Raw genomic sequence first — 27691 nt, 5'->3', positions numbered from 1 at the left:
AATCTGTGGGAGAAGAATCCATAGAAAGAACATTACGGTAAGGTTATTTCTCCTTCAAAGGATTGCTTTGCTCCCGCAGATTCCTCATCTGATAGACTCCAAAAGCAGTAACGAAGGAGGCGGGCAGAAAGTTATACCAAAACATTTTTCAGCACTACCCTGCAAAATACGCATCAGAAGTTGTTTCCATCGGTGAGATGAGCCCAACATTCAGTACTTTGAATCCCCCTTCTGTGTCTCACAGAATACACTTCCTGTAAAAAGCCAAGGATTTCCAGACCCTGAGGGCATAAGGACTTGAGGCCCAGTTCACGTCTTATCACTTGAATGGGTAAACTCTGCGGTAGTAAGAGGACATTTTTCCAAAAAATGGCTTCCAATGTAGACCAAATTGAAGCCGGTAGGGAGAATAAGGTTTCCACTCCTTCAGTGAGAATAGGAACTATTTTTAGCCGATAAAAGTCCACAATAGGTTTCAATGAGAACTTACAATATTTCCTTGATAGAAGGCCAGGTTGCAAGTGTTCGCTCTAAGAGCAACCTCCCTCTGTGCATCAAAAGCCCTGTTATTAATCATCAGTCCCAGATATAAGAGGGATGAAACTTTTTAGTTTTTTGCCTTTCAAGTACAAAGCCCCCCTGCTTAAGGGAGCCCTTTGACCAGATCTCCCTCCCAAAACCAATATTCCCGATTTTCAGACCATTTTCCTCCAAGTAGGTTTCCAGGGCGTTCAGTTGTCTCTGTAGGCCGACGTTGGTTTAATCCAGCAAATTGACGTCATCCGTGTATAGAAGTCGGCTAATGGGAACTCCTGCTATTCGAGGTGAAAAGCATCTTACCTCATGGGAAGCTTTTTCCATGTCAGAAATAAAAAGACAATATTGTGGGTGGCAATGAGAAGAACAAGTTACTTACCAACTGGTAACGTTCTTTCTACTGGATGTTCCTCCAACGTATTCCACATCTTTGACATGTAATTTCCACAGATGTGTAGTTCGGAAACTTTTTCGGCAGAGGGCGTCCTGCGTCGATGGTGTCGGGTCGATGTCCCTCGAAGGTCTCCATGGGCGATGTCACCGGATGTTATAAATAGCACGCACAAAGCCGGTAGCCTCCGTTTATGTTTTTTTCCCCATAACGTGTGACATGCACATATCCAATGCCTGCTTGACTGCACATAGCCTTGTGGGAAAAGTAAGCTGCAATCACATAGGAAATTCTCCAGAGGAGCAGGCTAGGAGGGTGATGTGGAATACGTTGGCGGAACATCCAGTCGAAAGAACGTTACCAGTTGGTAAGTAACTTTCTTCAAATGGATTGTGTCCTCCAATGTATTCCACATCTTTGACAGACTCCCAAAGCAGTACCAGAAAATGGAGGAGGGAAAAGAATTTAGAGTACCCAATCAGATGGCAGAATAAAGAACCGCCTTACCAAAGGCTATAGCTTGACTATGAAGTGTATCAAGGGAGTAATGTTTAAAAAAGGTGTGGATAGAAGCCCATGTGGCTGCATCACACATTCACACATTTTCCGAACAGGAACTCCCCTCTGCAGGACTGTGGAAAGCCACACCCCTAGTGGAATGAGCTTGCAACCCATCAGGAGGGTCCTTACCCGCCAAAGGGTAACATTCAGTAATGGTGAGGATAATCCACCTGTAGAAGGTCTGTTTTGTAACAGCCTAGCCCAAGAAGTGACCTGCATACCCCCACAAAGAGTTGATCATCCACTCCGACCCTGGACATGCTAAAAATATAAAAGCCGAGAGCTCTCCTAGGATCCAACCTATGGAGTCGCTCCTCATCCTTCCTAGGATGAGGAGGATAGAAAGGAGGAAGAACCACTTTCTGGCTCAAATGAAATTCAGACACTACCTTAGGTAGAAAGGAAACACGTACCTTCAGTACAACCCTATCCTTGTGGAACACAGTAAAGGGCGGTTTAGATGAAAGTGCCTGCAATTCACTCACTCTGCGAGCCGAAGTAACCGCAACCAAGAACACAGTCTTGAAAGACAACCTCCAAGAGTGCAAAAAGCTCAAACGGAGCACCCATAAGGAATTTCAAAACCAAATTCAGATCCCAAACCGGCACCTGGAAAGGGGACGACAGGAGCACATTAGTGAGGCCTTTAAGAAATTGTGAACCCAAAGGAATCTTAAATTAAGAACATTCTTCAGACGAGCGCTTGAAGATAGACAGCGCCGGCAGGCAACCTTTAATGGTACCCACTTGAAGGCCCCTGTGGGCCAAAGAAAGTAAGAATGACAAAACCATGAGAATGGAACACTGAAAAGGATCAACATTTTGTCCTCTGCATCAGTCGCAGAACTTACGCCAACGGCACAGGGATTTTATTGCTGGATGCCTGGCCGAAAGCAACACCCATCACGTCATCCGGGAGGTCCCAATCCTTATACCGCAACCTTTCAGATACCAAGCATGAAGGTTGAGGGTCCTGACCTCTGGATGGAGAACCTGATCTCTCCCCCCAGCCCCCCCAACACTGCCGCCTCCTTCTCCTAAGGCTCCTCTTGGAGGAAATTCCCTTGAGCAGAATCTCACGCACTTCCGGTTGGCACTGGTGGCGAAGTGATCCACTTGTGGGGTTCACCTAAGGGCAAAGATCTGTTACGAATGACCAGCCTCTTTATCTTTCCCTGTAAGGGACAATTTTCTTCTTTTGTTGCAAAAAGGGCTTTAAAATGTTTTATCCATCCGTCCTCTTAACAGCATTAGCCATCAGAGCATCTTGATGGGCAAACTGGTTGCAAAAAAGTCTCTACATTTTACATGTATTTTTTGTTGCCATTATGTTAAAAATGGCTTCAGCGTCCTGCTGATTCATCAACCATTTGTGTCCTTTCAACCAATTTTTAAATTGCTGTCTGAGTTTCTTCTGAACAAGAATATTAGACTGGTCCTTCTTTCGGGCCTCCCTGATTTTCCTTTGGAATTCTTTTTTTTATGAAGACTGCCCTGTCAAAGGAATGTTGTTTTGTGACGGGAGGGTGGAGATCCTCCTTCCTTTCTTCTTTATACATTGCCAAATTGGATTGTTCTTTTACATGATCCTGTACTGTAACCTCATGATGTCTTACAGTGGCTGCCGTTGGAGTGGGCAATAGTCTATTACGTCCTTGATGGACTACGAGGTCTGCCTGTAGCTTTTAATCGAATTATCCTTCTCCATCCCTTGAAAGTGGCTCATACCATCGCGTGGTCACTAGCTGTTGACTGCGTCACTGTCATCGAAGTTATGGAGGAAAACAGATTCTCTGAAGCAAAGACAGTCTAATGTTTTTTTTAATCTAACCCTCTTTGCCAAGTATAGGAGCCCGGTACATCTCATCTGGCCGTTAAGCATGTAAATATTCCTATCTTCCATCTCTGTCCTCCAGGACGGGCCCCTTAGTTCTTGTGGTGATAAAGAGGCAGATATCTCCAAGATGTGATCAGCATTTGCGTCAAAACAGTGGACATTTAGGTCTCCACAAATCTAGATTTCCACTGACTAACCGAGTTGGTAAATCCTTCTAACGCTGGAGAGGCAGTGCTCCAGTAAAGATTTAAAAGTCTGCCATTCTGCATTTCTATTTTTGTAAAGAGCACTTGAATGAGGGGAGAGACACATTTTTCCCTAATGTTCGTCATCAGTAGCTTGTTTTCTAAAGCTATCATCAAGCCAGCCATTGGGCATCCAGTTCTAATGAAATCGTGAGGCACTAGTTGTCTTGGCTAACACCTTTTTTCGTATAGGTTTCTTTATGTCTTGTAACTTAGAAGGCTTAGTTAGAGCCCTTTTTAACAATTTTCTTTTAGTTTGAGGTGAACGTCCTAGCTTTGCCTCTGGGACTATTTTGGAAAAGAGGTCATATTTCCTTTGAGAAGATCTTCGACCCATGGCCTGTTTGCTCTCTTGTTACACGGGTTCAATGTTATTATTAACCCGGACCTGTTGGAGTGATATTGAACTAGCCTCTTTTGCACCTTCCTCTTACTCGATGTCAAGCGGAATATCCAGGCTAAATGGCTGGGTAGATTTTCCACCCTCCACTTCCCGAGTAGGTTTTTGCCCTTTATCTTTCTGTGTGGTAGAGGATTTGATTCCTTTATTAATGGATTGATCATTCTCGGACACTATTGGAATCACTCGGGCAAATGTTGGTAGATCTAATTCTCTTCCTACGTCCCACTGCTCATCCAATTCTGCCAGCCTCTTGAGTTTATCTTGAATAATCTGGTCGATGATACTATGTAGAATCTTTGTGATGTCTTCAGTGTTTTTGTCTAGGTTGGACTGTATCGCAGTCACAAATCCTTCTAGAAAGACCATCTTTGAGTTAATCATTGCTAGTAATGTTGACTGGTCCCCAATTTGCTCATTTAGGGACTCGTGAAGTTTCATATATGGGGCTAGTGTTAAGGTGAGGGTCGCAATTAAACTTGTGTCCACTTGACCCCTGTTTGCTGCCTGGTCCACCATTTGTGAGGCAGCTAGATCCATTAAAAGATCTTTGTCCATCGAGTGTTTCCCCCAGTGGCGGTCTACAGCGGGATTCATGGAGTTGCTAACCTTACCATTTACTTTCATAGCTTTTGAGCACCCTGAAAGCTGTTGGGTAGACCGCCGTCCTCCTTATGAGTTCCACTATAGTTATTTCTTGCGATCCTCGCTCTTTGTGTAGATACATTGCTGTCCCTCTTATGTGTTAGGGAGGCCCCATCTTCTCCCCTTTCAATGCGGCTTGGTTAATTTTTCTCTGCCTTCTCTCCCGGTGGGCGATGTTGCTCTAAATCTTCCCGTTTCCGTAAGGAAAACCTTTGTTTTGACACCAAAATAGCTGGAGACCAGAGGGTTTCCAAATTGATTTTATTGAACACTGGTTGAATTTCTTTATAGGTAATTTGTGATAAGGTTTGACAAACCTGTATATTGTATGGAAGGATTTTACAGTAGAAGATGGAATCTCCTCCCTTGGTTAATGCGTTAAGAGTTACCCCCGAGACCGTTCGGTCGACTGCTCTTCCCCTCCTCTCCCTTATGTACATTGTTGGTCGGACAGAGCACTCCAGTCTCCCCTTTTGATGATTCAGGGCTTTTTTTCCCCTCATAAGGAATTATACCATAATTTGGGTTAAGAATGTTTAATTGCAAGATGTTATCTGAGGAGGACGTGGATTGACCTATTTCTACAATTACATCAATATTAGATGTCTGCTCCTCTATTGTTGCGTGCAGCCTCCCTACCGACTCTACTCCCGTAATGATGCAGTCTAAGAGCGTACTCCCCTCTTGTTTTCCTCCTTCGTGGTCATCATGGTCATCGGGTACTGTTATTAAATGGCATCTCATTCCTCCTGTGATGCTTCCTCAAAGGAAACTTCCCCTTTATACGTCATTGGGAGCCTCGGTTTTCTGTGACCCCTATACTCGTGTACACTCAATGGAGGGATACATTTAAGTGTATTGGTCACGCCGTCAATAGTTCTGGCTTTATTTTTAATTGGTAGTGTGTTCTGATAGAGTCTGAGCTCTGCAGTAGGGATCAAAGGAGCCAACTCCTGCAGTCTCCCTACCGCTTACTACTCGCCCTTCTGTTTGTGTTTAACTCACTTTCTTGCTGAGCCGGAGTCTGAGCTCTTTTCCTTCAGTGAATCTGAGGTGGGATGGTGTCTTATTAACGTCTTATACAAGGCTGCGCACACCTCCACCTCTGCCTCTGCCCACCTCCATCTCCACATGCTTTGCTTGAGATTCAGAATTGCATCCTTACAAATCTGTTCGCTTGTTGTGTGGAGGACCTATTTAACGTTTAGCACGGTTTTCACTGCTTTCACTGCAGTAACTGTAGAGCACTTGGCTCACCGCTTCACGGCCGCTTCGCGGTGCCTGTGGAGCCAGGTATGGATTTAGGGGGGGTGGAGCTCTTCGGGTCTACACAGCGTCCACTCGCTGTTTTTTCCAGCTTAAAGCTACAGTGCAGAAATTTGCTCACACTCACAATTGCTTGGTAAACTCAGTGTCCTGTACACTCAAAGTCAGTATTCCACAATCAAGTAACACAGAGCAGCGTTGTCCCGCAGTAACTGTAGACCACTTGGCTAACCACTTCTGAAATGCTGACACAACCTTAGGGAGGAAGCCAGGCCTTACCCTGAGTAAAACCTTCTTCCGCAAAAATCACAGTAAGGGTGGTTTACAGCATAAGGCCTGTAGTTCACTTACCCGCCTAGCAGATGTAATAGCCACCAAGAAGGCTGTTTTCAGTGAGAGAAGCCATAAACGACAGGGGAAATTTAAGAACCAGATTAAGGTCCCAATCTAGGACAACAAAAGGAGTTGTCTGAAACGTATTTACAAGCCGGTCAGATAGCATTGCGAGTAGAAGCTCGCTTTGAAATCTGTGCAGAGTCTGCCAACACAGGTTCAAACCCTAGCAGGGCCAAACTTAGCCTTTCACCCATCCAAGGTCGATAAATGAGCACCACACACTGTGGGTAATAAGCAGCGCTCAGATGCCTGAGGGTTCGTAGCGCTATATAAATGCAAATTATTTCTGGAATTGTCCTATTACCAGGATCGTAAAAAACAAACCTTGATCCAGGGATCTCTTTGTTAGGCAGAAACCTGTGCAGTTCCCTCTGGGACCACTGCAAAAGATTTAAGACTACAGGTGTTTGGCAGTAAACCCACTTGGTAGCAGTCTGCACCACACAGATTCACTTGGTAGCTGTGGCTGAGCAGTCAGACTTCCCTCAAGAAGAGTTAGGCAGTATACAGAGTATTCACAATAGGTCAAAAGAACACAGTAGAACAAGTAAACACTGACCAGAGCTTGGTGTAAAAGAGATATAATTATTGATTTAAAACCACATCTAGGCAAACACACAGGCACTAATAGTAAGCAATTCAAAAACCCGGTCACTAAAAGTTATACAATCCCTTAAAAGAATATTAGACAAGTCTTAAGTAAAGCCCCACTTATTTTCAGACAGCAATGAGCGCTTAACGCAGATGGCACTCTAATAGTTTAAAAAGCGAGAGAAAAGCAGAGTATAAATTGAAACAGATCCCAACACTTTTTTTAAGAACACAACAAGAGAGGAAGGCAAAGTAAAACCGTGAGTTTAGAGTTCAGTAGGCCAGATCCACTTTCAAAGGATCAGAACGAAATGTGTCCAAGGTCACACGGTTGAAGTGCATAAGAGTCTTGCAAAGGTTCAAAAAGAGTTGGACCAAAAGAAAGGGACCAGTTAGAGGGTCAAGGCGGCCAGCCCAGTCCAGGAGGTTAAGGGGTTATTATTACCTTATAGCAATCTTTAGAAAGGGAGGCCTGGCAGACACGGTACCTTAAAGTGGTGAGAATACTCCAGCGGGGGCAGTTGTTCCTGGCAGCGGATGCAAGTTGGTGCTTCGTCCGGGGGAAGCGAGGATCTCGTCGGGGAGGAAGACAGGAGTCCGTTGCACTGCCAGGGAAGAAACCAGCCGCAGAGTTCTCAGGTAAAAGGAGCAGTCCTTTTATTCGCAGTCCAGTGGTAAGTGGCTATCCGGTTGCCGGTGTGCTTGGCACGGGCAATTCGACCACAAGACGGTCTGGGGTGCGAAGAGAAGAAGGTAAACTGGTTGTGCCCACCAGTCAGGGGAAGAAGCCTCTCCAGCCGGGAGATCTTCTCGGTCGTCGGGAAGTGGCGAGTCGGTTCCGCAGGGCTCCACCGGTGGTGTCGTCATGGTAGGTCGGCTCAGCTTCTCCCTCGTCGGATTCTCAGGTCCTGTGGCGACTTCTGAAGTTCCAGTCCCCAAAGCCCTGCTTTTATGCAGCACACCCCCATTCACTCAGCCTAGCTGTCAAACAAACATGCTAAGTGGTGAGCCGGCCGGCTCGCCACTTGGGCCAATCACACAAGACTGCGACTTGAGTTACCAAGGTAACTCAGTCCAGGGTGCCTAAACCCCCTTGCACACCCCCTGTGGTACCCAGACAGAGTGGCATCACTTTTGGAGGCTTCTGGGAAGAAGCCCGCCAAAAAGTGGATCAAAGGGCTCGACTTGGGTTGGAGTCACAGAAGAGAACACAAACGCCATTTTAGAATCGAGTCCTGGCAAAAAATACCAACCGCCGAATTAATATTAAATAAATAAACCGGCGGTATGTTCGAGGCTATGAGAATTAAATAATTAAAGTTGGTAGCCTCGAACAATGGGAAAATCCCATAGCGATATATTTGCGGTCGAATATAAAAAGCAGTTTCCACTGCCACCAGCCAAAACTCGATCAGGGGGGACGGAGACGTGCCCCCTCGACTAAGACCCCGGGGAAATCGAATTGCCCTGACCAGTATGTCCACAATATGATGGTGTGCACTGGTTTCTGTTAATAATTTGGGACTAGTAAAGCCAATGGTGACTTTACATGCCCTGGGAGACAGTAGTCAGTCCCAGGGTATGAAGTCTATGGTGGGGTGTCACTATGACACCCCTGTGTTACTACACAGAGGGTGCTGTGTAATACATCGTAAAAACACATGAGACCCTATGGAGTAAAGGACCCCATAGCCCATAAAACACATTAACAGTTAAAGGAACACCATAAATCATGTCCAAGAGTGGGAGAAAGAGTCTCACTCTTGGCAGGAGAAAAAAAACAAACTCCAGAAATCCAGCAAAGCTGCTGGGGGACTCACTAGGTTAGGAAATTCAGGCTAAAGAGAGAATTCTCCCTAACACTCTTCAACACAGACGAGGCAGCCAAATATCAGTTGCCTGTGGTGACCTGAAGGCCTGCAGAGGCCAGTGATCACTGTAGTTGTGGGGCCAATGTCGCATTCCCTGCACCATGCCTCAAATCTTCTCCATCTGAAGATCTTGTAGATGGTCTGCGTGCAGCGAGCAACACACTCAAGTACTTCCTCAGAGAGGTCCCAGTCATATCTCATCCTCTAAAGAGCCACGCATGTAGGTTGAGCGAGTCCGGGGACGGATGGCGATTCCAGCCTTCCGACTGGGTTAGGAGATGCGCACGCCGGTGAGCTAGATAGATCCAAGAGGTATGAGCACCACATTCTCCTCGCCCAGTCTGGGGCGATCAAGATCATGGTTGCTCGAAACCTCTTCAACCTCCGGAGAACCCATGGAATGACGGGAATTCAGAGGGAACGTGTAAAGGAGAGGGACGGTCCAATCCACCTGAAGACGTCCCGAAGTGCATCGTTCACCGGGAATTTTCTTGAGCAGAACAGTTCCCATTTCCTGTTGGACTCGCGAATAGATCCACTGCTGGGGTACCCCAGAGAGCGAAGAACTCCTCTAGGACTTCCTGGCACACTTCCCAATCATCAGACCGTGCTCTCCCTGCTCAGAGCATCCGCCAATTTGTTCTCTGTGCCCACCAGATGAACTGCCGAGACCGAGATCCTGTTCTCCAGCCAGCAGAACTAAAGCATCATCGCCTCCGTTCAGATGGGGCGGGAGCGCACACCACCTTGCTTGCGGATATAGTGCGTTGCCACCATATTGTCCATCAGAATGAGGACATGCTTTTCCGGCAGACATGGGGCGAATGCTTTCAGGGATAGCCCGATAGCTTGCAACTCCAGTCTGGCTTCCGTTGTTGACCAGAGGCCGCTCACCTGCAAATCCTCACAGTGAGTGCCCAAACCCTTCAAGGACGCATCCGTGACCACACCGGCCTGAGGCTAAGGAGGTCAGAAGGGTTCCCCGCCAAAAGACTGTTGCGGTCCGCCCACCAGGACAGGTCGTTGACGACTGATGCAGACACTCTGAGGAGATCCGAGAGTGTGCTGAGGTAATGAGACGACTGATCCCTCAGTAATTCAGGAAGCCATGAGCCCTAGAAGGCAGAGGAAGGAAGTTGCTGGTAGAGCGGCATTGTTCCGGAAAAAGTCCACCATCTGTGTCAAGAAGGAGGGAAGGCCTTCCTCACCCAGGTATCTAGGACAGGTATCTAGGACTGCTCAGATGGACTGAAGCAGTTCGACTGATGTCATGTGGGACTTCTTTAAGTTTAGGGAGAACCCCAGCCTGTGCAGTAGCAAGCAGGTATCCTGCAGATGGGACAAGACCTCCACTACAGCCTTCCGTTGGATCAGCCAGTCGTCCAGATATGGGAATACGCGGACTCCCGATCTCCCGAGGTGAGCCTCAACTCTTGCCATGAGCTTGGTGAAGACCCTTGGGGCGGAGGTAAGACCAAAGGGAAGCACCTTGAGCTGAGTGCATTTGCCCTATGGTGAACCTTAGGAACTTCCTGCGCTTTCGATGGATTGGCACATGGAAATAGGCGTCCTGTAGGTCTAAGGACACCAGCCAGTCCTGAAGTTTGAGAGAGTAGAGAATCTCTCTCAACATCACCATCCTGAATTTGTCTTTTCTTAAGGACTTGTTCAAGGCCCTGAGATCCAGAAAGGGACAGAGACCTCCTCCTTTCTTGGGCACCAGGATATATCGGGAATACCAACCCGATCCTCTCTGTTCGGGAGGTACCTCTCCACTGCACCCTTCAGCAACAGGGCTCTCAGTTCTTCCTGGAGCTTCTGTCCCGGTTAGATTGAAGGTGGGGCGGTCTGTCCAGTGATTTTTTTTTTATAGAAATGGCAGACAAAGCCCAGGTATCGGAAGTAATTCCCTGCCACTGGAGCAAATGCTCCGTCAACCATCCTCCAACTGGTGCGTTGTGAGGGGGGGAAATGAAAGCGGCTTCGGAGGCTGGGTCGCCCCCAAAGCATATGCTGCCCGTTGGCCTCTGGAAGCCCCTCTGCCCCTTCCAGAGCGTGAGAAACAATTCTGCCCTTGCCTGGCTGGTGGGTGCTGTGCTCTCTTGCAATAAGGTGCATATCTCCTGTAGCTCTGTGCCCTAGATGGAGGCAAAGCTAAATGTAGGTTTGGCCGACTGCGCAGCTAGGCCTAAGGATTTGGCAGCGAGTTTGGATTCCTTGAGTATTTCTAAGGAATCGTCGGCTTTTTGGCCGAAAAAAAGATAGCCCACGAAGGGCATGTCCAGACATTTTACTTGGACGTTAGGTGAAAAACCAGAGGTTTTCGAGTAGGCTTGTGTTATATAATCAGGTTATACCATTAGGTTCCCTTAATAGACATCAGATAATAATCAAGCAATGCAGGCGAGTACATTAGATGCAGTAAATGATGGGAACCAATCTCAAGTGCAATATCCTAACTTTAGAAATCCAAACCCTAAGATGAATGGGACCTTGTGCCCCAATGTCACAGGGCAAACACAATGTTTCTCACAAGCAAATATTATCTGCAGAAAGGATGCAATGGGCTTGTGGCGGCGATTAGTTTCAAACTAATTAAAAGCTTTACAACAATTTACCAGAAGATAGGTAGACTTTCTCCTTTCCTCAAGACCCGAGGCTAACCTCGGGGCACGATGGGAGCCAAATACTTGTTCCCAATGTTATCCTATAGAGGACAGAGGGGACAGGCACACTGATGCTTACTTACACCCTCTCCCTCAACCCCCATCCCCGACTCATCAATCTCAAATGTCATTATGGATCATCTCGGTGTCACTGGGGGCTCAATCTCCCGCCCTTTGCTCTGGTGGCAGTTGCCCATGTGTGTGGGTTTGAGGATTCTTCTGGTCACACACAACTACAAGATGTGACTTGTGGGCGAAGAAATGCAGAATCGCAGAATCTAATGATGCAGGCCTTCCTTAAGACACTTCACAGGATGGCAGGAGAGTTCCAGCAGCGATCACCGTTTGCAGCTGAAAGGCGTCCTTCCAGTCATGGTCACAGCAGCTGTGCAGCTGCTCCAGGACAGGTTCCCTTGAAGATGGGACGCTGGAATTCTGGGAGAGGGTGACTTGCTGCACAATCTGGGGACTATTAAAGTTTCGGCCTCGAATGAGGAACGATTATGCTTCTGACAAGGTAGCCCACGAGAGAGCTTGTCAGTCAACCGCTCAGTCCATGTACATTTCTGAAGGTTCTGAAGGGCTGGATCCTCGAGAAGGCATTGAGATTAGTTGGTTCCACTAGTCTAAGAGCCAAATCATCACTCAAGGTTTTTGGCGATTGTGAGAAGGGGCCCGGAGTGGAGGGGGTGCCGGGAGGGGTAGCGGGACTCCGCGGGATCGCGGCAATGGGCCGCGAGACAGAAAACGCAGCCCCGTCCCACCCGTTCTCCCCGGGACTCTACAGGATCGCGGCAACGGGCCGCGACATGAAAAGAGCGGCCCCCTCCCGCCCAGCCTTACCTGAACCCGCCAAGGGTAACGCCGCGGCTTGCAGCCCGGGAGCCGGGTTGGTGACGGCGAAACCGCGGGAAACACTGGCAGTCACGGAGAGCCGGCCCACACGGCCCGCCGAGCGTCTCTCCCCACCAGGAAGGGAGAGAAGGGAGAGACGGCTTGCTAGGCGGGGCGGTCCGCTCTGGAACGGCCACAGAAACAAACACACATGGCGAGAGGGAGAGACTTCAAAAGGGGGGAGGGACTCACGGGATGGAGTTACCTGGGAGTGGGACTCTTCTGGCAGGCAGCAGAATCAGCCATTCTGGGAAACCACAGCAGCCTTTAAAGGAGGCGGGACATGGCAATACCAGCCAATGAGAAGTCTGATTGACAGGGAAGCTTTCCATTGGGGGGGAAGCAAGTCACTCACATCATATAAAAGCCCGGGAACTAATCCAGCGTTTGTTGTTGATTTTCCTAGTCATACGAAGAGGACGAGGAGAGAAGGAACAACTGGTGGGCCTATCCGGACAACAAGGAGACTTAGGAGGGTTTAAATCCTGTACCTGGAAGACTGCCTAAGAGTGGAGCAACTCTCAAGGAGTTCATAGACTATATTTTCATTAGTTTAAAATCACATGAATATAAAGTATAATTTCCGCAACCCAAACCTGGTCCGGGTCTTGATTCCTACAGCGATCAAGCAGTGGAGCAGGGCTTCACCGGGTCGGACACTGGCGCAGATGCTGGACCACTTCAGGAGTCGTCTTCGAGGGATTCTTGGCTCCAATGCAGATCTGAATGATAGCTGCAGAAGTCTTCCTCTTATCCAAAATCAAAGCTGGAAGCAAGTCCAAGCCCACCAATGGTAAGGTGCTGCACCATTCAAACAGCCAGCAGTTCTCCAATAAGGGACAACTAATGGCTTCACATACGCCTCGGTAGCAGACTTTCTGGCATCAGTGATGTGGACTGGGACTAGACAGTCTCAGCCCCCCTTCTTGGGACGGACACACAAGCCCACGAAAGAAGCAGCTTTCCCGGGCAAGAGCATGACCTTATAGGGACGTTCCTCACCTGAGAAGGCAGGAAGAAGGGCAAAGTACAATATGGCCAAAGAAGAAGCAAAAATCTCATGGCACAGCCATTTTAGGAAACTAGCCACGTTTAGTGCCCATACATGGTAAAACGTGAATGTGCACACCACAAATAATGCAAAAACAGTAAAAATGTAACTGCCGCTTGTCTTTAGGCACATATAAAAGTAACCAAGAATCAACTGTGTAAAACGATAAGGTAATACACAAGTATCCCCACTGCACCACATTGTAAAATGTGTGCAAAATACAAATACAAGAATTAAAAAGAGAAACAGTTTCCCACTACGGATAGTTTGAAGGACTGATCAGTTTCCCTACATATGAGCAAAATGCAACATAAGGCTTCACTTCCCTTCAAGAAGTCAGGACAGGTTTAAAAAAAAAAGCAAAAAGAATGGGGTTCCATAGGAAACTATGGAGGGAAAGTTGCAAAAATAATATATATATACATCTTTCCTAACAGGTGGCGACAGATCTTCAAGCGATGAAAACAGAAGCAGCCCCAGCATAGCCTCCTCTGCCGTGAGATCGGTGAAAACGCGAGTACTGGCAACATATGGCATGAAGTGAAGGTTTTGCAAGTCCCAAGGCTTTGCTCGGAACGTTGACCGCTGCAGCGAGGTAGCTCAAAAAGGAGCTGGTCAGTCCACTGGGTGGTCCAGAGACACTTCAGAAGGCTTCCAAGGCATGAATCCTCAAGCAGGCGTCAACACCGTTTGTTCTCACCAGTCCAAGAGTTTAAGTACCAACAAGAGACTTCTGAGATCAGGCAGAGGTGCAGGGCTTTACTGGGACAAGCACTGGCATTGATGTGGGTCAGCTGCAGGAGTCATCCTCTGGTTGTCAGTAGACTGCTCTTCTTTGTAGAAGTCTTGGTTCCAACAATGATTTGTTGAATAGCTGAAGGAGCCCCGTTTCTTTCCAAAATTGAAGCTAGGAGCGGGCCCAAACCCACTAATGGTAAGGATCTGCAACATTTAAACAGCCCAGGGTTGTCCAATCCTGGACAACAACTGGTCATCACATCCACCCAGCTAAGGTCTTTTGGGTGGCAGAGAATGTCTTGCTCTCACACACACAAAACACGCTTGTGTGGAGAAAGCAGCAGCTTTCACTGGGAAAGGGGTTACCATATATGGCATTTCTTGACCTCGGAAGGCAGGAAGATGGGCAAAGGTCAAAAGACAAGATAGCCAAAGAACAAGCAAAAATCTCATGGCACAGGCATTTTAGGGTGCTAGTTATCTTTAGTAGTCATTTGCGGTAAATACAAAAGTGAAATATCAGTACAAATCGCACAGCTGCCACAAGCTTCTCTTAGGAACATCATAAAAGTAACCAAAAAGCCATTAGATGTGCAATTGTAAGAATTCCAAAAGTGAGGCAAAGTCTCTCAGTACTGACAGTCTTATGGACTAATTTGTTTACCCATAAGAATGAGCCTAACAGTCAAGGTAGGAAAGCAGGCAGCTTTATTTACCTTCAAAAGTCGGACAGGGTTATAAAATAAGCAAAAAGACACAGAACCCATAGGAGTCTAGGGAGGGAAAGGTACAAAAAGAAAAATCTTCCCCAATATATGCCATTGCCCGAAACCTTTCACTCGTAGCCCCTTCTGGGATGTGCTCCACTACATTGGCGGAAAGGTCAAACAAGAATTTTGCCAGGCTGCAGGAAGTATTCACTGCTTGAGGAAAACACCTTAATTCCCTGAGCAGCCGGTCTCTTACTCTTTCTATCAGGCGGGAGAGAAGGAAAGGTGGTTGGCTTAAAATTTGCCGCCGCAGCTTCAGCCACTAAGCTCTCAGGGGATGCATGGGTGGACAAAAATACTGGAACAGATGGGGGGGGGGGGCTGGACAATGTTTTCTTGCCTGCTGTCGTATGCAGGTGTAGACACCTCGAACACCACTGCTTGCACAGCTACGGTAAAGGGTAGCAAGGTTTCCTACCTGAAGTTGGAGCTGGAAGGATAACCAGCTCAGGGGAGCTCGTAAGAACTTTGACCTCCTGAAGGTCTAAGGACACTATTTGTTTACCCTTCCCTGTAAAATCCCTTTGCAAGTCCCTCTCCTCTTTGGAGCCCATGGGTGCCAACCTAAAGGGTATAGGTTTTTCTTCCTCCATGTAGAGCTGGCAAATTTTTGTCATGAATAGCCTCATCATAAGTGGGGAGTATTCCAGAGGTGCTCATTCACCCCCGGTGCGGACGACAATTAAGGTGCAACTACTGCCAATGACTCGATGCCCAAAAGAGGTGCCTGTCGGCGCCGGGAGACATTGGTGCTCTTGGAGTCCACACCTGAGCCCGTAGGCATGCATGAGTGTTAGCTTGCGGGCATCCTGCCGGTGTGTGGCCACACGATGGGTCCTGTTGAAGTCAGCAGCCGCAAAGCAGTCACCACCATGGCAAAGATGTCAAACATCTCTAAGCGGATATTCTGCCATTCCTCCGGGGTGGAGGATTGGGTGGGAGACCATACCAGTGGCGCTACTTCCTGGGAGTCTCTGAAGCAATGGCTCCTCTTCCTCAAAGATGAAGAAGGATGATGGGAAAAACCTGAGGAGCGAGACCTCTTGCAGTGTTTCTCCTTTCTTTGTGCGAGACCTGTCCTCGGATCTCCCTTCACATAATCTTGATAGCAATTGCCTCTTCTCCACCCTACCTCATCTAGGCAAAGTGATGGAAAGAAAAAGGTATTGTTAATTAACTCTAAATTCACCTTAAACAAAACTCCCTCCACATCTCATTAATAAGGTTTCAGCCAAGCCCACGGAACAGTTAGTGCTGGTAGACAATAGAGAACAAATGCTGGAACAATTGGACACTTCCCAAATGGTCATCCAATTTCTACTTGACTTTTCTATAACATTTGAAACAGTCAATCCCCTCACCTTTACTGACAGTTTCAATTTGCAGGTTAGCATCAAATCAAATGATCAGATACTTCCTCACCCTAAGATCACAACAGGTCAAATTAGGCCGTTTGGTATCCCCCTTGCACTTCATTGACTGTCGGGGGTGTGACGAATCCCAGGAATTCGTCCCCTCTCCCCAAGGGCGAGCCGCTCCCTTTGGGACTACACTAGGAAGGTGAGCCTGCTATGTCCAACAAGCCCTAGGGGACAAGGATCCCACTGGGAGACTCCTCCCCCTCGACCGCCCCCCAACCCCCTTTCGCTTGGAAATAATGCCATCTCTTAGCAGGGATACGTGTCATCCTCCCTTGTCTCAGGATGCCAATCATTGGTTATTTAGGAATTGTGCCAAATCACTGTAGGAATGTTTTCCCTGGTATGGTTTCTGACCCTGTACTGTTGCCATAACAAAACCAATGGCGTGTTCCAGGTCCGTTCAGAGATGGTATGAAGCCCCTGTCAGACCGACATGAAGGAGAGCCAGATAGCGAGCCGGAATGCAGCAAGTAAGTATGCAGAGCGAAGACGCTGAGGAGGACACCGCATCAGAAGGCAGTCCCACACAAACGGAGTGCAGCACAGAGAAGCGAGGAAGCCCACAGAGCTCTGCTCCTTGCAACCAGAAGTTGGAGGAGCTAGGCCCACCACACCAAGAAGGGACGCAACCACCTGGTGGTCAACCATCTCCTACTGGATCCGATGCCAAAGTCCTGTCAGGAACCAATGGGAAATACCCATGCCCGCACACAGACCTGAAAGACCGGCATAAGCCGGAACCGCACTGCTGCCTCCCCGGAAGATCACCATCACAATGAGCCAGGTACGCTAGCCAGGGCGAGAATATGAATACCTTATGTCTGAGTGAGACTAAAAAGGAAGTGGAGGGCTGAGAGCTTAAGAGAGCAAACATCCAAAGCAGTGCTGCGAGATTTGGTAGCCCCACAAGGGGTGTATGAAACCAGGCACCCGAGGGATGGATAGGCACCAAAGTGGTCCCAAACAAACAAAGCCAGGAAAGGCCTGGCTATTCAAGGACACAAAGTCTCTGTTCTGTACAGAACTGAGCAACAGGCCAGAGGCCTACAGACATTCACTTTACCCTTCCATCACAGGCAGGAGGCCCTAAAAAACCTCTGTGCTGGAACTGAGATGGGAAAAAGCCCTAAAAACATTGGTTGGTGACAAGCTGGGACAGTACAGTGGGGGTCAGAAATCAGTCATTTGGGCAAGAGGCCCTTAAGCATTGTCATATGTAGTTCTTGTTACTTTGCAGTGATAGGGTTAGGATCAGGGCAGTTAGGTTTCTAGGCAAAGGACAGCTCCAGAGGACAGCTTTACTTTTGTACACCATCCTGACATGCACCTTTTTGGACTCTTCTTTTTTCATCATAGGGACAAGAGGTAGGATTAGACCAGGGTTTTTACTTCAAAATAAAAGTCTTTCCATACTAACATAATGAGTTCTCCATCTCTTGATTCTAACTTACAACAGGTGTTTAAGGGCTCTGCACTCTCCCCACTCATGTCCAAACAAACATGCATGCATGCATGCTCGGGGTTCCCTTATACGATCTTTGAGCCGGAACTTGCAAATGTACACTGATGATACCCATCTGGTGATTCCCTACACCTCTGCTTACTTAACACAACCGCCTCACACCGCTTTACAAGCCACCCCGAACTGCCTTAAGTCCATACAGAGCTGGATGAATGACAGCATACAATCCTTAAACAGAAACACAATTGCAATCATCTTCTTAGGTTCTGCGAGACCTTCCTCCTCCCCTTACCAGGTGCAGTGATCTTGGCTTGGTAACCGCTCCTGTAACAACCACCATAAAGCTTGGAGTCACATTTGAATACAAGCTCACTTGTCAGTCACGCAGACTTGGTCGTCATAACTAGCAATTACCACTGCAGCTTGCAAAAAATAAATCTCCCAACAATGCAGACACCACCGAATTCAACTTATCAGAGCCAACATCCTCTCCTTGTTTGACTACACACATGCACTCTACATTGGCCTCGCCCAATTTCTTATGGACAAACTCCAAGGATTTCAGACCAAAACTGATAGGTTCATCCATCTGAGCCCACATGCCACATGAGGCTTAAAACAGCTGCAATGGCTCCCTGTAGCTCCAAGAATCAAGTCTTAAACACTTTTCATTAACCACATTTTAAGTCCTTTAACTGGCCCTTTTGTCTTTTTTCTCGGTCTGGGTCGACCAAAAAGCATGGCCAAATAGTAATTTTGCTTAAGTAGGCTATTTAGATCCACTTAGGCATCCTTTATTTAGGTTTAGACATGTGCATAATTCCCCCAAAAATACCTGGGCAGAACGGCTATTTTGGCCATTCCTCATGCCCAAACAAACAAGGAAATCATTAAATAAATTGTCACGGTGTAGGACTTTGTCTTTCAATCCACACGGCACCTGTCCAGGGAGCACGTTTCCACAAAAGGGATCAAACAGCTGAGTTGTATAGTCAAAAGTAAAACAGAGCTGCCATCTGCCCATTTCCCAACACACTTTTTAGGCAATAAAATGCACCCACGCACACAATTGGGGTGGATCGGGAAGCGCCTCTTCCCAGGCTACCAAGCTCATAACACCAAAGATGTGTTCCATCTGTCAGGAAGACCTCGGAAAAAATGTGTCTGTGAGCAAAAATAAAGTCTCACAACTCAAAAGCTAGCAAAATGTTTAGGGGGACTATACAAGTTAACAAAAGAAAACCTAACGCACATTGTAAATGGCAAGTTTTGGCTTTTGTGTAGGCATGGAAGAGGCATATGCTTCGCACTGCCGTAATGGTACTAACTGGCCATTAATAGCAGTTGCAAAATGGCACGAGTGGCTGGGCAAGTAATAGCAGTGCTGGCAAAATGCTTAATTCCTTTACAAAAACACAACTCTTGCCTTTGGCTAATGCTTCTTTTAATAGGGCTTCAGTGAAGGACATGCATACGGATTATAAAGTGGCTGAAAGAGCCTTTGGTTTAGGAATGTTTATTGCACCAGTAGTGAATTTACATTTTATTTATTTATATTTATATAGCACGCAAGCAGCCCATGGGCATTGAGGCGCTGTTACATGCAAGAGCTTAGTTACAGGAATAGTAGCATTCAGTGGTACATTATGAATTTAACAAGGCATAGAGCTAATATTTTGGTTGGTACAGTTAGTCAATACAATACAACTTATGCATTAGGAACATATGTTATGTATTCAACTGCATCCATCTCCAATAAGCCATGAACTCTCAGAAGACTGCTTTGAAATAATACTGGCAGGCACTTTGAGCACAAAGTTGGATGCTACTGTTGATAAAGCTAGCTCAGAGAGATCCCAGGAGGATGTGTTCGAGATGGGGAGGGGCAGGAAGTGGGTGGGAATTGCCATCATAGGGATTAGTATGGCCATGGGCAGTCAATGGGTGAGTAAACAACCCAACACCTACAACCTTTGCATCCCTCCCGATATCCCATCCACCTACTAGCTGCTCTCCAGTACAATAGTTTTGGCTTATTAAAGTGCCACCTATTAGCCAAAACTAAAAATTGAATTCTGACCTAATGGTTATCAAGCCTTAAGTCGACATTCAGTAGGGCTTCCAGGAGGGTATTCAAGGGGTGGGTTAACCCAAAAAAAGCAAGTGCATGTGTTCCACCCTGGGCGCAGCAGCAATTTCTCCAATCTCTTTTGATGACATTCTAGTTCCCCGCATCCATGTCCCCTCAACATCACTGGAACCGCCACTGGAATTCCAAGAACCAAAAGCAATTGTCCTCCAGTAACCAGAGACCTCTGGAAGGCCAGAAAGTTTCCCCGAGAAAGAGTGAAAATCGTGATTGTGAGGCTCTTAAAGACTAACATTGGTCGTGTGTTTAACTTTGGGACAGCCACAGCATTCGGAGCAGTATCCTGCATAAACATTTAGCTATAAGCTGCATTAACCCATTGTAAAGAACAGTCACAGTTAATGAAAAACAAGGCCTAAGATTGGTCAGGTGGCTAACCCTTTGAGCATTCAAAGCCAGGTCGGGCTAAACGCTAAAGCTCTGCAAATACCAGAGGCTGCCCTCAGAGACTTGTAAGTGTTATACGTACCTAAATAATCGTACATGAAAGGCCTTAACTACCTGCAACAGCGGAAAAAGGCCACACAGAACTGTAACCTTGTGTGGCCATTCTTTTATTTTAATCAATAGTTTCTAATAGTTTATTTCAGTCACCCCAAATTCCTATAAAGAAGTGGGCCTTGGCTGCTCACCCATACCCAGGGTGGTCTAGAGGCACTTGGAAAGCACCACAAGCTGCTTAGATCAGGGTGTTTCACAGTCCTCAGGAGATTCCTACCAACACCAGTGAATCATAATCTGGACTTCAAAAGTAGACGTTTGCTTTAATTTGTGGTGAGAAAGACAGAAATGCCTACATTTTCAGGTTAAAAATAAGGATTTGTATAAATACTTTAAGGGGCTAAATAGCATACAATAGGTGGTTATCCCTAAAAATGTATCTGTCATTTAATCCAAAGTCCACAACAATGTTATCAATTCGTTTTAAATCCTGAAATTTCGGAATCCACAGATTTTCTGTTACTGTGGCTACAGATGGCAAACAGAAATAAAACAACTTGCACAATGGAAGGGATGAAACGTTAGACATACCTCTTCACTACCCAGTTTCCCTGAACCAACATTGCCACCTGCTGTATACAACGGAGGACGGCGGTTGAGTCTGTTCCAGTAGCCATGAGACCCATGAGATTGGCAAATGGCATCACCTTCACTGAGGAAAAAACAAAAAGTATATTAACAGTAGTTTACAGCCTCCCTCCAGGTCTACACAGGCATGACAACGAGCATAGGACCTGAAGGTCTTGGGAAACACAAAGAGCAAAAGGTTAATACAAAGGTGCTGTGCGTGCGTAACCATCAGAAAGTAAACACCCCAAATTAACCAGTCTTGTTCGTCAGTGTTTGGTGCTATGAAGCAAATCATTGCTTTTTATAGATCATCAACACATTTAAAAAAGTGAAGCAAATGGAAATAGATATTGTTTTCACCTGATCTTAAACTAACTGTTTCAGGATGTCATAATCCAACTATCTTTGAAAGGGAATCGAGTCAACGCAAATTATCCAACCATGTACAATACTCTTTGGTATAGTACTTCAACACAGTTCTAGACATGCACACTTGACAGAGTATGGTAACTGAATCCGTGTGTGAAATTCCTGGCTTCATAGAGCGAACACCCGCAGTGGGGAGACCGCTCACACCAGCAGAAACTGGATAGCCGCACCTCAGCAGGCTTGGATTCTTCGTACTCGGCAACCCCACAAGGGCGCAGTATGTAATAGAAGTAAAGCAAAGCAAATCCTTTGGCTACCCAAAAGAGAGGGAACCTAATCCTAATTTCAGCTCTTCTGAAGACGCTAGACCAACCTGGAACAAAAGGCCTCCGTTTTCCCACACTGACACAAACGGACAAGTCTTCAGCAGAGCAAGGGAGTTCAGGCAAACTCAGAAGAGCCACATAAAATACAGGACAACATACTAACTAGTCTCTAGACCCCTACCTATTAACTAAAGGAACACCCTCTCACATAGTTAAAGATGACGAGAGCTCGGTATGCTTCTTTAAAATAAACAAGAGGATTCGGGGATGGTGGGGGGGAGGGCGAGCATTCCCAACAGTCTCTCAGACCAGTCATATCACACCTCCCCCTGCAGGTTTGCCCCCAGTGTGGTGTCCATGTGCAGGAAGCAAGATTAAAAACCATCACCGACAAAGTCAATAGGGTTGCCCTTTGTAAGATGAAAAGCTTAGCTGTGTCCAGAGATACAGACACACAAGACAGTGGGGGTTGGCAAAGGGGTGGCTTGCAGAGTGGGGAGAGGCTATGCAATCCTAGATCGAGAGGTGACAGAGTGCCTGGAGGCTGAGAGGGCACTACAGACCCAGGGAGAGAAGGCAGCATATAAAGGGGAGGTGGAAGGCATCTTGTTATCAATGTGGGAGCTGGACGAGACAGCGCTTCTGTTGCTACCGACATGCATGTGGCTAAGTATTTGTTTAGGAGGAACAATAGTCTGCATAGATTGCCTGTGCATTTGGCGGCTTTGTGAGTGTTTGGGATCTGTGTGCGCGGTTTTGCCTTTAGCGTGGCTGGAGTTGAGTATTGGCTGACAATGTTTTATGGCGGTATGGGGGGCAAGCCCTTTTTTTAATGAATGTTGGACATAAAAACTGAAGCATTATCAATGGTAGTTTATATTAATGCTAGGTCAAAGATTACTTGTAGGAACATCAAAAACATCACACCAACTGCCTTCTCCTCCCTTATTTCTACCAAACTAGGTCAGATTGAAGCGTTTGGGGACATTTCGGAACTAGTCTCATTTATCATCTGCTGTTAATGACACCATTGACATCTTGGCTATAGAAAAAACACAGATGGTGAAAGCGTGGACCATTAATAAAACATGTTTTAATGAGGATATTGTGGAAGCAAGAAAAATAAAAAGAGCAAATGAACGAGAATGGAGGAAGGATCTTTGCCCGAATACCTTGGAAAGATATTTTTGGAAAAATCGGTTTAAACGGACAAACACAACATAATTGAATTTAAAAGGAAAATATAAAATGTTCGCATTGATAATGCCAAGTCAAACTCAAGGGAACTTTTCAAAATTCTTAAAGAATTTGAAAGTCATACATCTGCTTTCCTCCCGATTTCTAAAGATTCTCTATGGCGTCAATCGATTCAGGATGAATTCATGAATAAAATCGCCGGACACCGCTTAGCCATATCTAACCAATTGGCTAGCCTTGATACTAACAAGGACTACACTAATACAGAAGGCAAACACTTGGCTAACTTGGCAACCATTCTGAAATTTGAATTTCGTAGTTGCTCTGAAAAGGAGGTCCAAGAGATTGTTACTAACATGAAGTCCACATTATGCCTGCGGTACTCGTGCTCCTCTGACATTTTGAGGGGTTCCCTGGACGTCCCGATCCCGAACATCACCAAAATGATTAATTCCTCATTCGCGACATGCATATTACCTGTCGCCTTAACGGATGTCTGGGTTACTCCCCTTCTGAAAAAGGACACTCGCGACCCTGCAGTTCACAAGAATTACAGGCCAATCACTAATGTTCCATATCTCCTTAAGATTCTGGACAGAGTGGGTTACTTGCAGTTCCAGAAATTTATAGAGGAAAATAAACTTCTTAACCCCCCATCAATCTGGTTTTCTATCCCAGTATGGAACGGAGACGGCTCGCCTGGATCATTGTCCAACATTGTGGGAATTATAGAAAGAAGTCCCCCAGCCTTACTCCTATCTCTCAGCAGCATTCAATATTATTGATCATAACCTACTACATAATAGACGGCTAACTATTTCCAACTGTTCAAAAAATGCCATCCAGTGGATCGTGTCCTTTCATGGTCCCAGAACTTCTAGAGTGGCCGCTGAGAGGGCTCAAGCTAACCCCACCTCTCTTACATGTGGCGTACGGCAGGGGTCATGTTCATCTCCCTCGTTGTTTAACATTTACATTAGGCTATTTCTCGATCTTCTTGACGGGCTGGGTATCCAGTTTGCAAACTATGCGGACAACACCCAGATCCTATTCGAATTATCTGGCAACTACTCTAAGGATGCTGCAATAGTGAAACGTGTTTATTACAAAATCCAGGCTTGGATGGCACACAACTCACTAGCACTCACTGATACAAAAACCGAGATGCTTATCATGGCTTCATGTCCGCGACTGAAGAAGCTCAATCCTCAGTATGCTCAGTTTGAGGTTGCGGGTAACATAATAACAGTGAGTAAATCAGTAAAAACACTAGCAATTATTCTAGATGCCGTCCTTTCAATGAAGCAACAGGTATCACAGATTCGCTCATCATGTGGACATGTAATCAAATTGCTCCACCAGGTAAGGCCTGATCTTTCTATAAAGAACAGGTCTCATGGCACAGTCACTTGTAAACTCACGTTTAGAATTTTGCAATAGTCTATTGATTGGTACATCACAGGGAAACTTGAATCGTCTTCAGACTACTCAGAATGGGACCGTTAGAGACGTGTTTGGCTTATCTAGGCATGATCACATCCCCGCATTCAGGAAGGAACTGCACTGGCGTCCAGTTAAGCAGAGGCGCACACAATCCTCTCCCTTACTTATAAATGTCGGAATCTGAGTGCCCCTTATTATCTAAGAGGTAATCACTGAAACAACCAGGCCGAGTGCTGCGCTCCGCTGACAATATTCAGCTTAACCGGCTGCGAAAGCGTTTAAAAAAAAAAAAAGTTGGTGACTCGTTTTGAATTCAATGCTCCATGTGTATGGAATGCCCTGTCTTTTGCGAGAGGGAGAGAGAGGGAACGCTATGGGAGTGGGGCTTAGTGTATAGGTCAGCCCTCCTTTTGTCAGAATTAGAGACTGCTGCAGTGGTTGGGGTGAGATAGATCCGAAATCTGTGTGTTGGGGGTGCTGGAGTGCATTTTCTTTTTTTTTTACAGAAGTGGACATCGTTACTGGAAATGGGAGGGAATATAGCAGACCGTCCTCTTAATGTAGGTCCTCAACATTGTCTGAGTTTGTGTGTAGCTACTTATCTGCGTGGGGTGTGAGGTTGTATGTGGCTGGGCCTAATGAATGGCTACTATTAGGTCAGACCCCCTTTTACCAATGAGGGTGTTAAGAAAGATTTCACACAGTTCCCCAGAGGGCTGTGAAAAAACATTCCCCAGGGGCAAGACAGGATTCCAACCAAAATATAAACCTATATCCATGGGTAGCAATGGCAGAGCAGTCAGGCTTAACTCACAGGAGGGGAGGCGGCTGGTGTATAGGTTAATCCCAACAGGTAACACAAAAAAGGACACTAATCAGACATACTGAATAGCATGTTCACCATTACAAGTTACACATACGTCAGACAAAGATCTTGAACAGGAAAACAAAAACAGTAATGGGCCCAAGTAGACCCATACATTCTTACAGCTAATACCAGACCTAATTGAACTGCTTAGCTGTAATCCATGCACTACTTATTTCCCATTCATTAAGCTCTGAAAGTGTCTCAAAACCATGTTTGTCTTTGCAATCTTTGATCTAAATATCTTGAGAGTTCAATGTCAGTTTAACACACATAGGGCCTGAACACGAGTTGGGCAGTATACCGTCTGGGATACGGCCCAACTTTATTAGCGTTAGTGCCCACCTGTCCGACGGTATTACTGCCAGATCCCAGGTTGGGCACCAACTGCAAGTCCCCATTCCGTGGGGAATTTTTCAGTGCAATTACCGCAAAGTAATACCACCAGCGGGAATTGTGTAAAAAATGGCAATTTTTTTCTGGCGTGTTTAGCCCCAGCTCTGAGCTAGGGGTAAACACACCAGACTCGAGATTGGGCGGACAGTTAAATGCATAAGCGCAACCGCCCAACCCGTGATGAGGCCCATAGCCTCTAAATATTCTGAAAATGTGTCAGAACGCATATAGCCGATAAGTGTTTTGACCTTCAACAGACTCAAATGAGAAGACTTGCCTCTTCTCCCTGCTCGTATATCTGTGAGCATCCAATTGCTCGTCCTACAGTATTTTACTTGTTCAATTGACTCCTGGTTTCATAGACAGTCTCCAAATGAAATAGATATTCTTCTCACAGTAAGCGTTTCACTACCAAATCAGTCATATGGTATTCAATGATTTTTCTATATGCTGTAATGATACAGTTCTGCAGGAAAAGCAGCAAATCTTCCTGCTTAAAGTCTTCCTAGTGTACTTATTCGCAATGAAACTATGCGTCTGTTCGGCACATAGCGTCTGTTCAAACATGCAGTGAATCCTGCGGCATGTCAAAAAGCGGACTTATGTCATGATCTCTGCTTCCAAAAGATCAGGACTTGCCCGACTCCCTTGGAAGCAGACCCATAACCCCGGTTCCGAGTGCCAGCCAGTCCCAATTGGGACCTTTTGGACCCTGTCCTGGCGCCAGTGGCACCAGGCTCATAAAGATGCCCAGTCCCAGCGCTGGAAGCACCAGGCTCATAATGCTTGGGTGGACTTACCTGCAGCATACCATGCTGCTTACTTACCTGCCAGTTGAACCCCTGATCCTCTTCTGTTTGGGACTACTTTTCCTGTTGGGTGGGGCAGGAGCCACTCCCTAGGTTCAGAACACTGGAACTCTTCTGTAAAGCAGGAACTCTTTTCTTACCTAGGCGTGGCTGTGGAAGGAGTCACCTAAGCACTACAGGAGGCTATTTAAACCACACCCGATGGATGAATCTTGCTTTGCGTTATTCTGCATTCTCTGCAGCAGAACGCTCATCGTGTCTTCTGCTTCTGATCCTGGGCCTAAGGGAACAAAGGCTTACCATCCTGGAATCCAGTCTTAAGCAGCACCTGTAAAGACAAAGAAAGAACAGGTTAGCACTACGGTCTTCAGTGGCAGCGCATCTCTTACCTGGTCCATCGGCTGTCACCAACGCCTCGCGCTGCATTCCGGCATCTGAAAGACAAAAGCTTACCAGCTCTTCGCACGCTCCGGAGGCCTTCGGCGCTGCATCCCGCATCTGAAAGACAAAAGAAGGTGCGTTTAAAGACATTGGGCAACTTTATTACTCACGTGCCATTACTCCTTCCCACGCCGAATCCAGTGGGTATTCCAGCACCCTTCAGCTTCTCTAAAGCTCCGAACTTGTACCTGCAAGATAAAAAGGACAGTTAGTGCGCATCGTGAAGCAGGCTACAAGCGCTTACTTACGTGCTTCCAGGCGCTTCTATTCCTCACGCGGGTTCGATCCTCAACTCTCATCAGCCCGCCATCGCCGGAACCCTGCAAAACAAGAGATATCATTACAAAAGACTTAAGACATTTGAAGTGCCCAGAACTTACCGTTCGTGCAGTTAACGACGGACAGCAGTCCTCTGAGGTCAAGAGGCCTGCACCCTTATCCAGTGAAGAAACTGGTTACGGCACCCTGCCCCGAGGCAGATGGAGAGCTCGGCGTTCACTTACCTAAGGTGAGGGCGTTAACCTTTTGGGTTCTACAGGAGAAGAGAAAGGGAAGAGGAGAGAGGCACCCAATAACCCCAGTTCATTAATCCCATATTTTCTATCTGCACACATCTTACTCTTCGAGTCAGACATACAGTGCACAGAGGTCCAGCCCAAAGAGCCAACCGTGTGTTACACATCACCTTTGAGGATACGGCATTCACCCAGTCAAGACCGGCTCCTCTGCGGGAATCAGGTGAGCGTTACAGAACGCAAAGCCTACCGCAAAACTCCAACCCAGGCGCTATGGAAACCTCGGATACCGACCAGCTAGCCCAGTTACTTGGGGAACTAAGAGCAGAAGTGCATGCAGCCCGTCAGGAAACGAATGCTCTAAGAAG

At 46.6% G+C, this 27691-nt stretch overlaps 1 protein-coding gene across 1 annotated transcript in view; it reads right to left on the bottom strand.

The window, feature by feature from the left end:
• Positions 1–27691, bottom strand: part of POLR3E (RNA polymerase III subunit E) — a 1464556-nt gene that overhangs the window by 537054 nt on the left and 899811 nt on the right. Inside the window, exon 13 of the mRNA XM_069645613.1 lies at positions 20924–21044. Within this exon, the coding sequence (XP_069501714.1) occupies positions 20924–21044 (121 nt within the window). The remainder of the gene's footprint in view (positions 1–20923; positions 21045–27691) is intronic.

This window comes from Ambystoma mexicanum, chromosome 2p (genome assembly GCF_040938575.1).
Source record: "Ambystoma mexicanum isolate Mex_15411 chromosome 2p, UKY_AmexF1_1, whole genome shotgun sequence".
NCBI lineage: Eukaryota > Metazoa > Chordata > Amphibia > Caudata > Ambystomatidae > Ambystoma > Ambystoma mexicanum.
The sequence above is the reverse complement of the archived record's forward strand: the minus strand, read 5'-3'. Positions and strand labels throughout refer to the sequence as shown.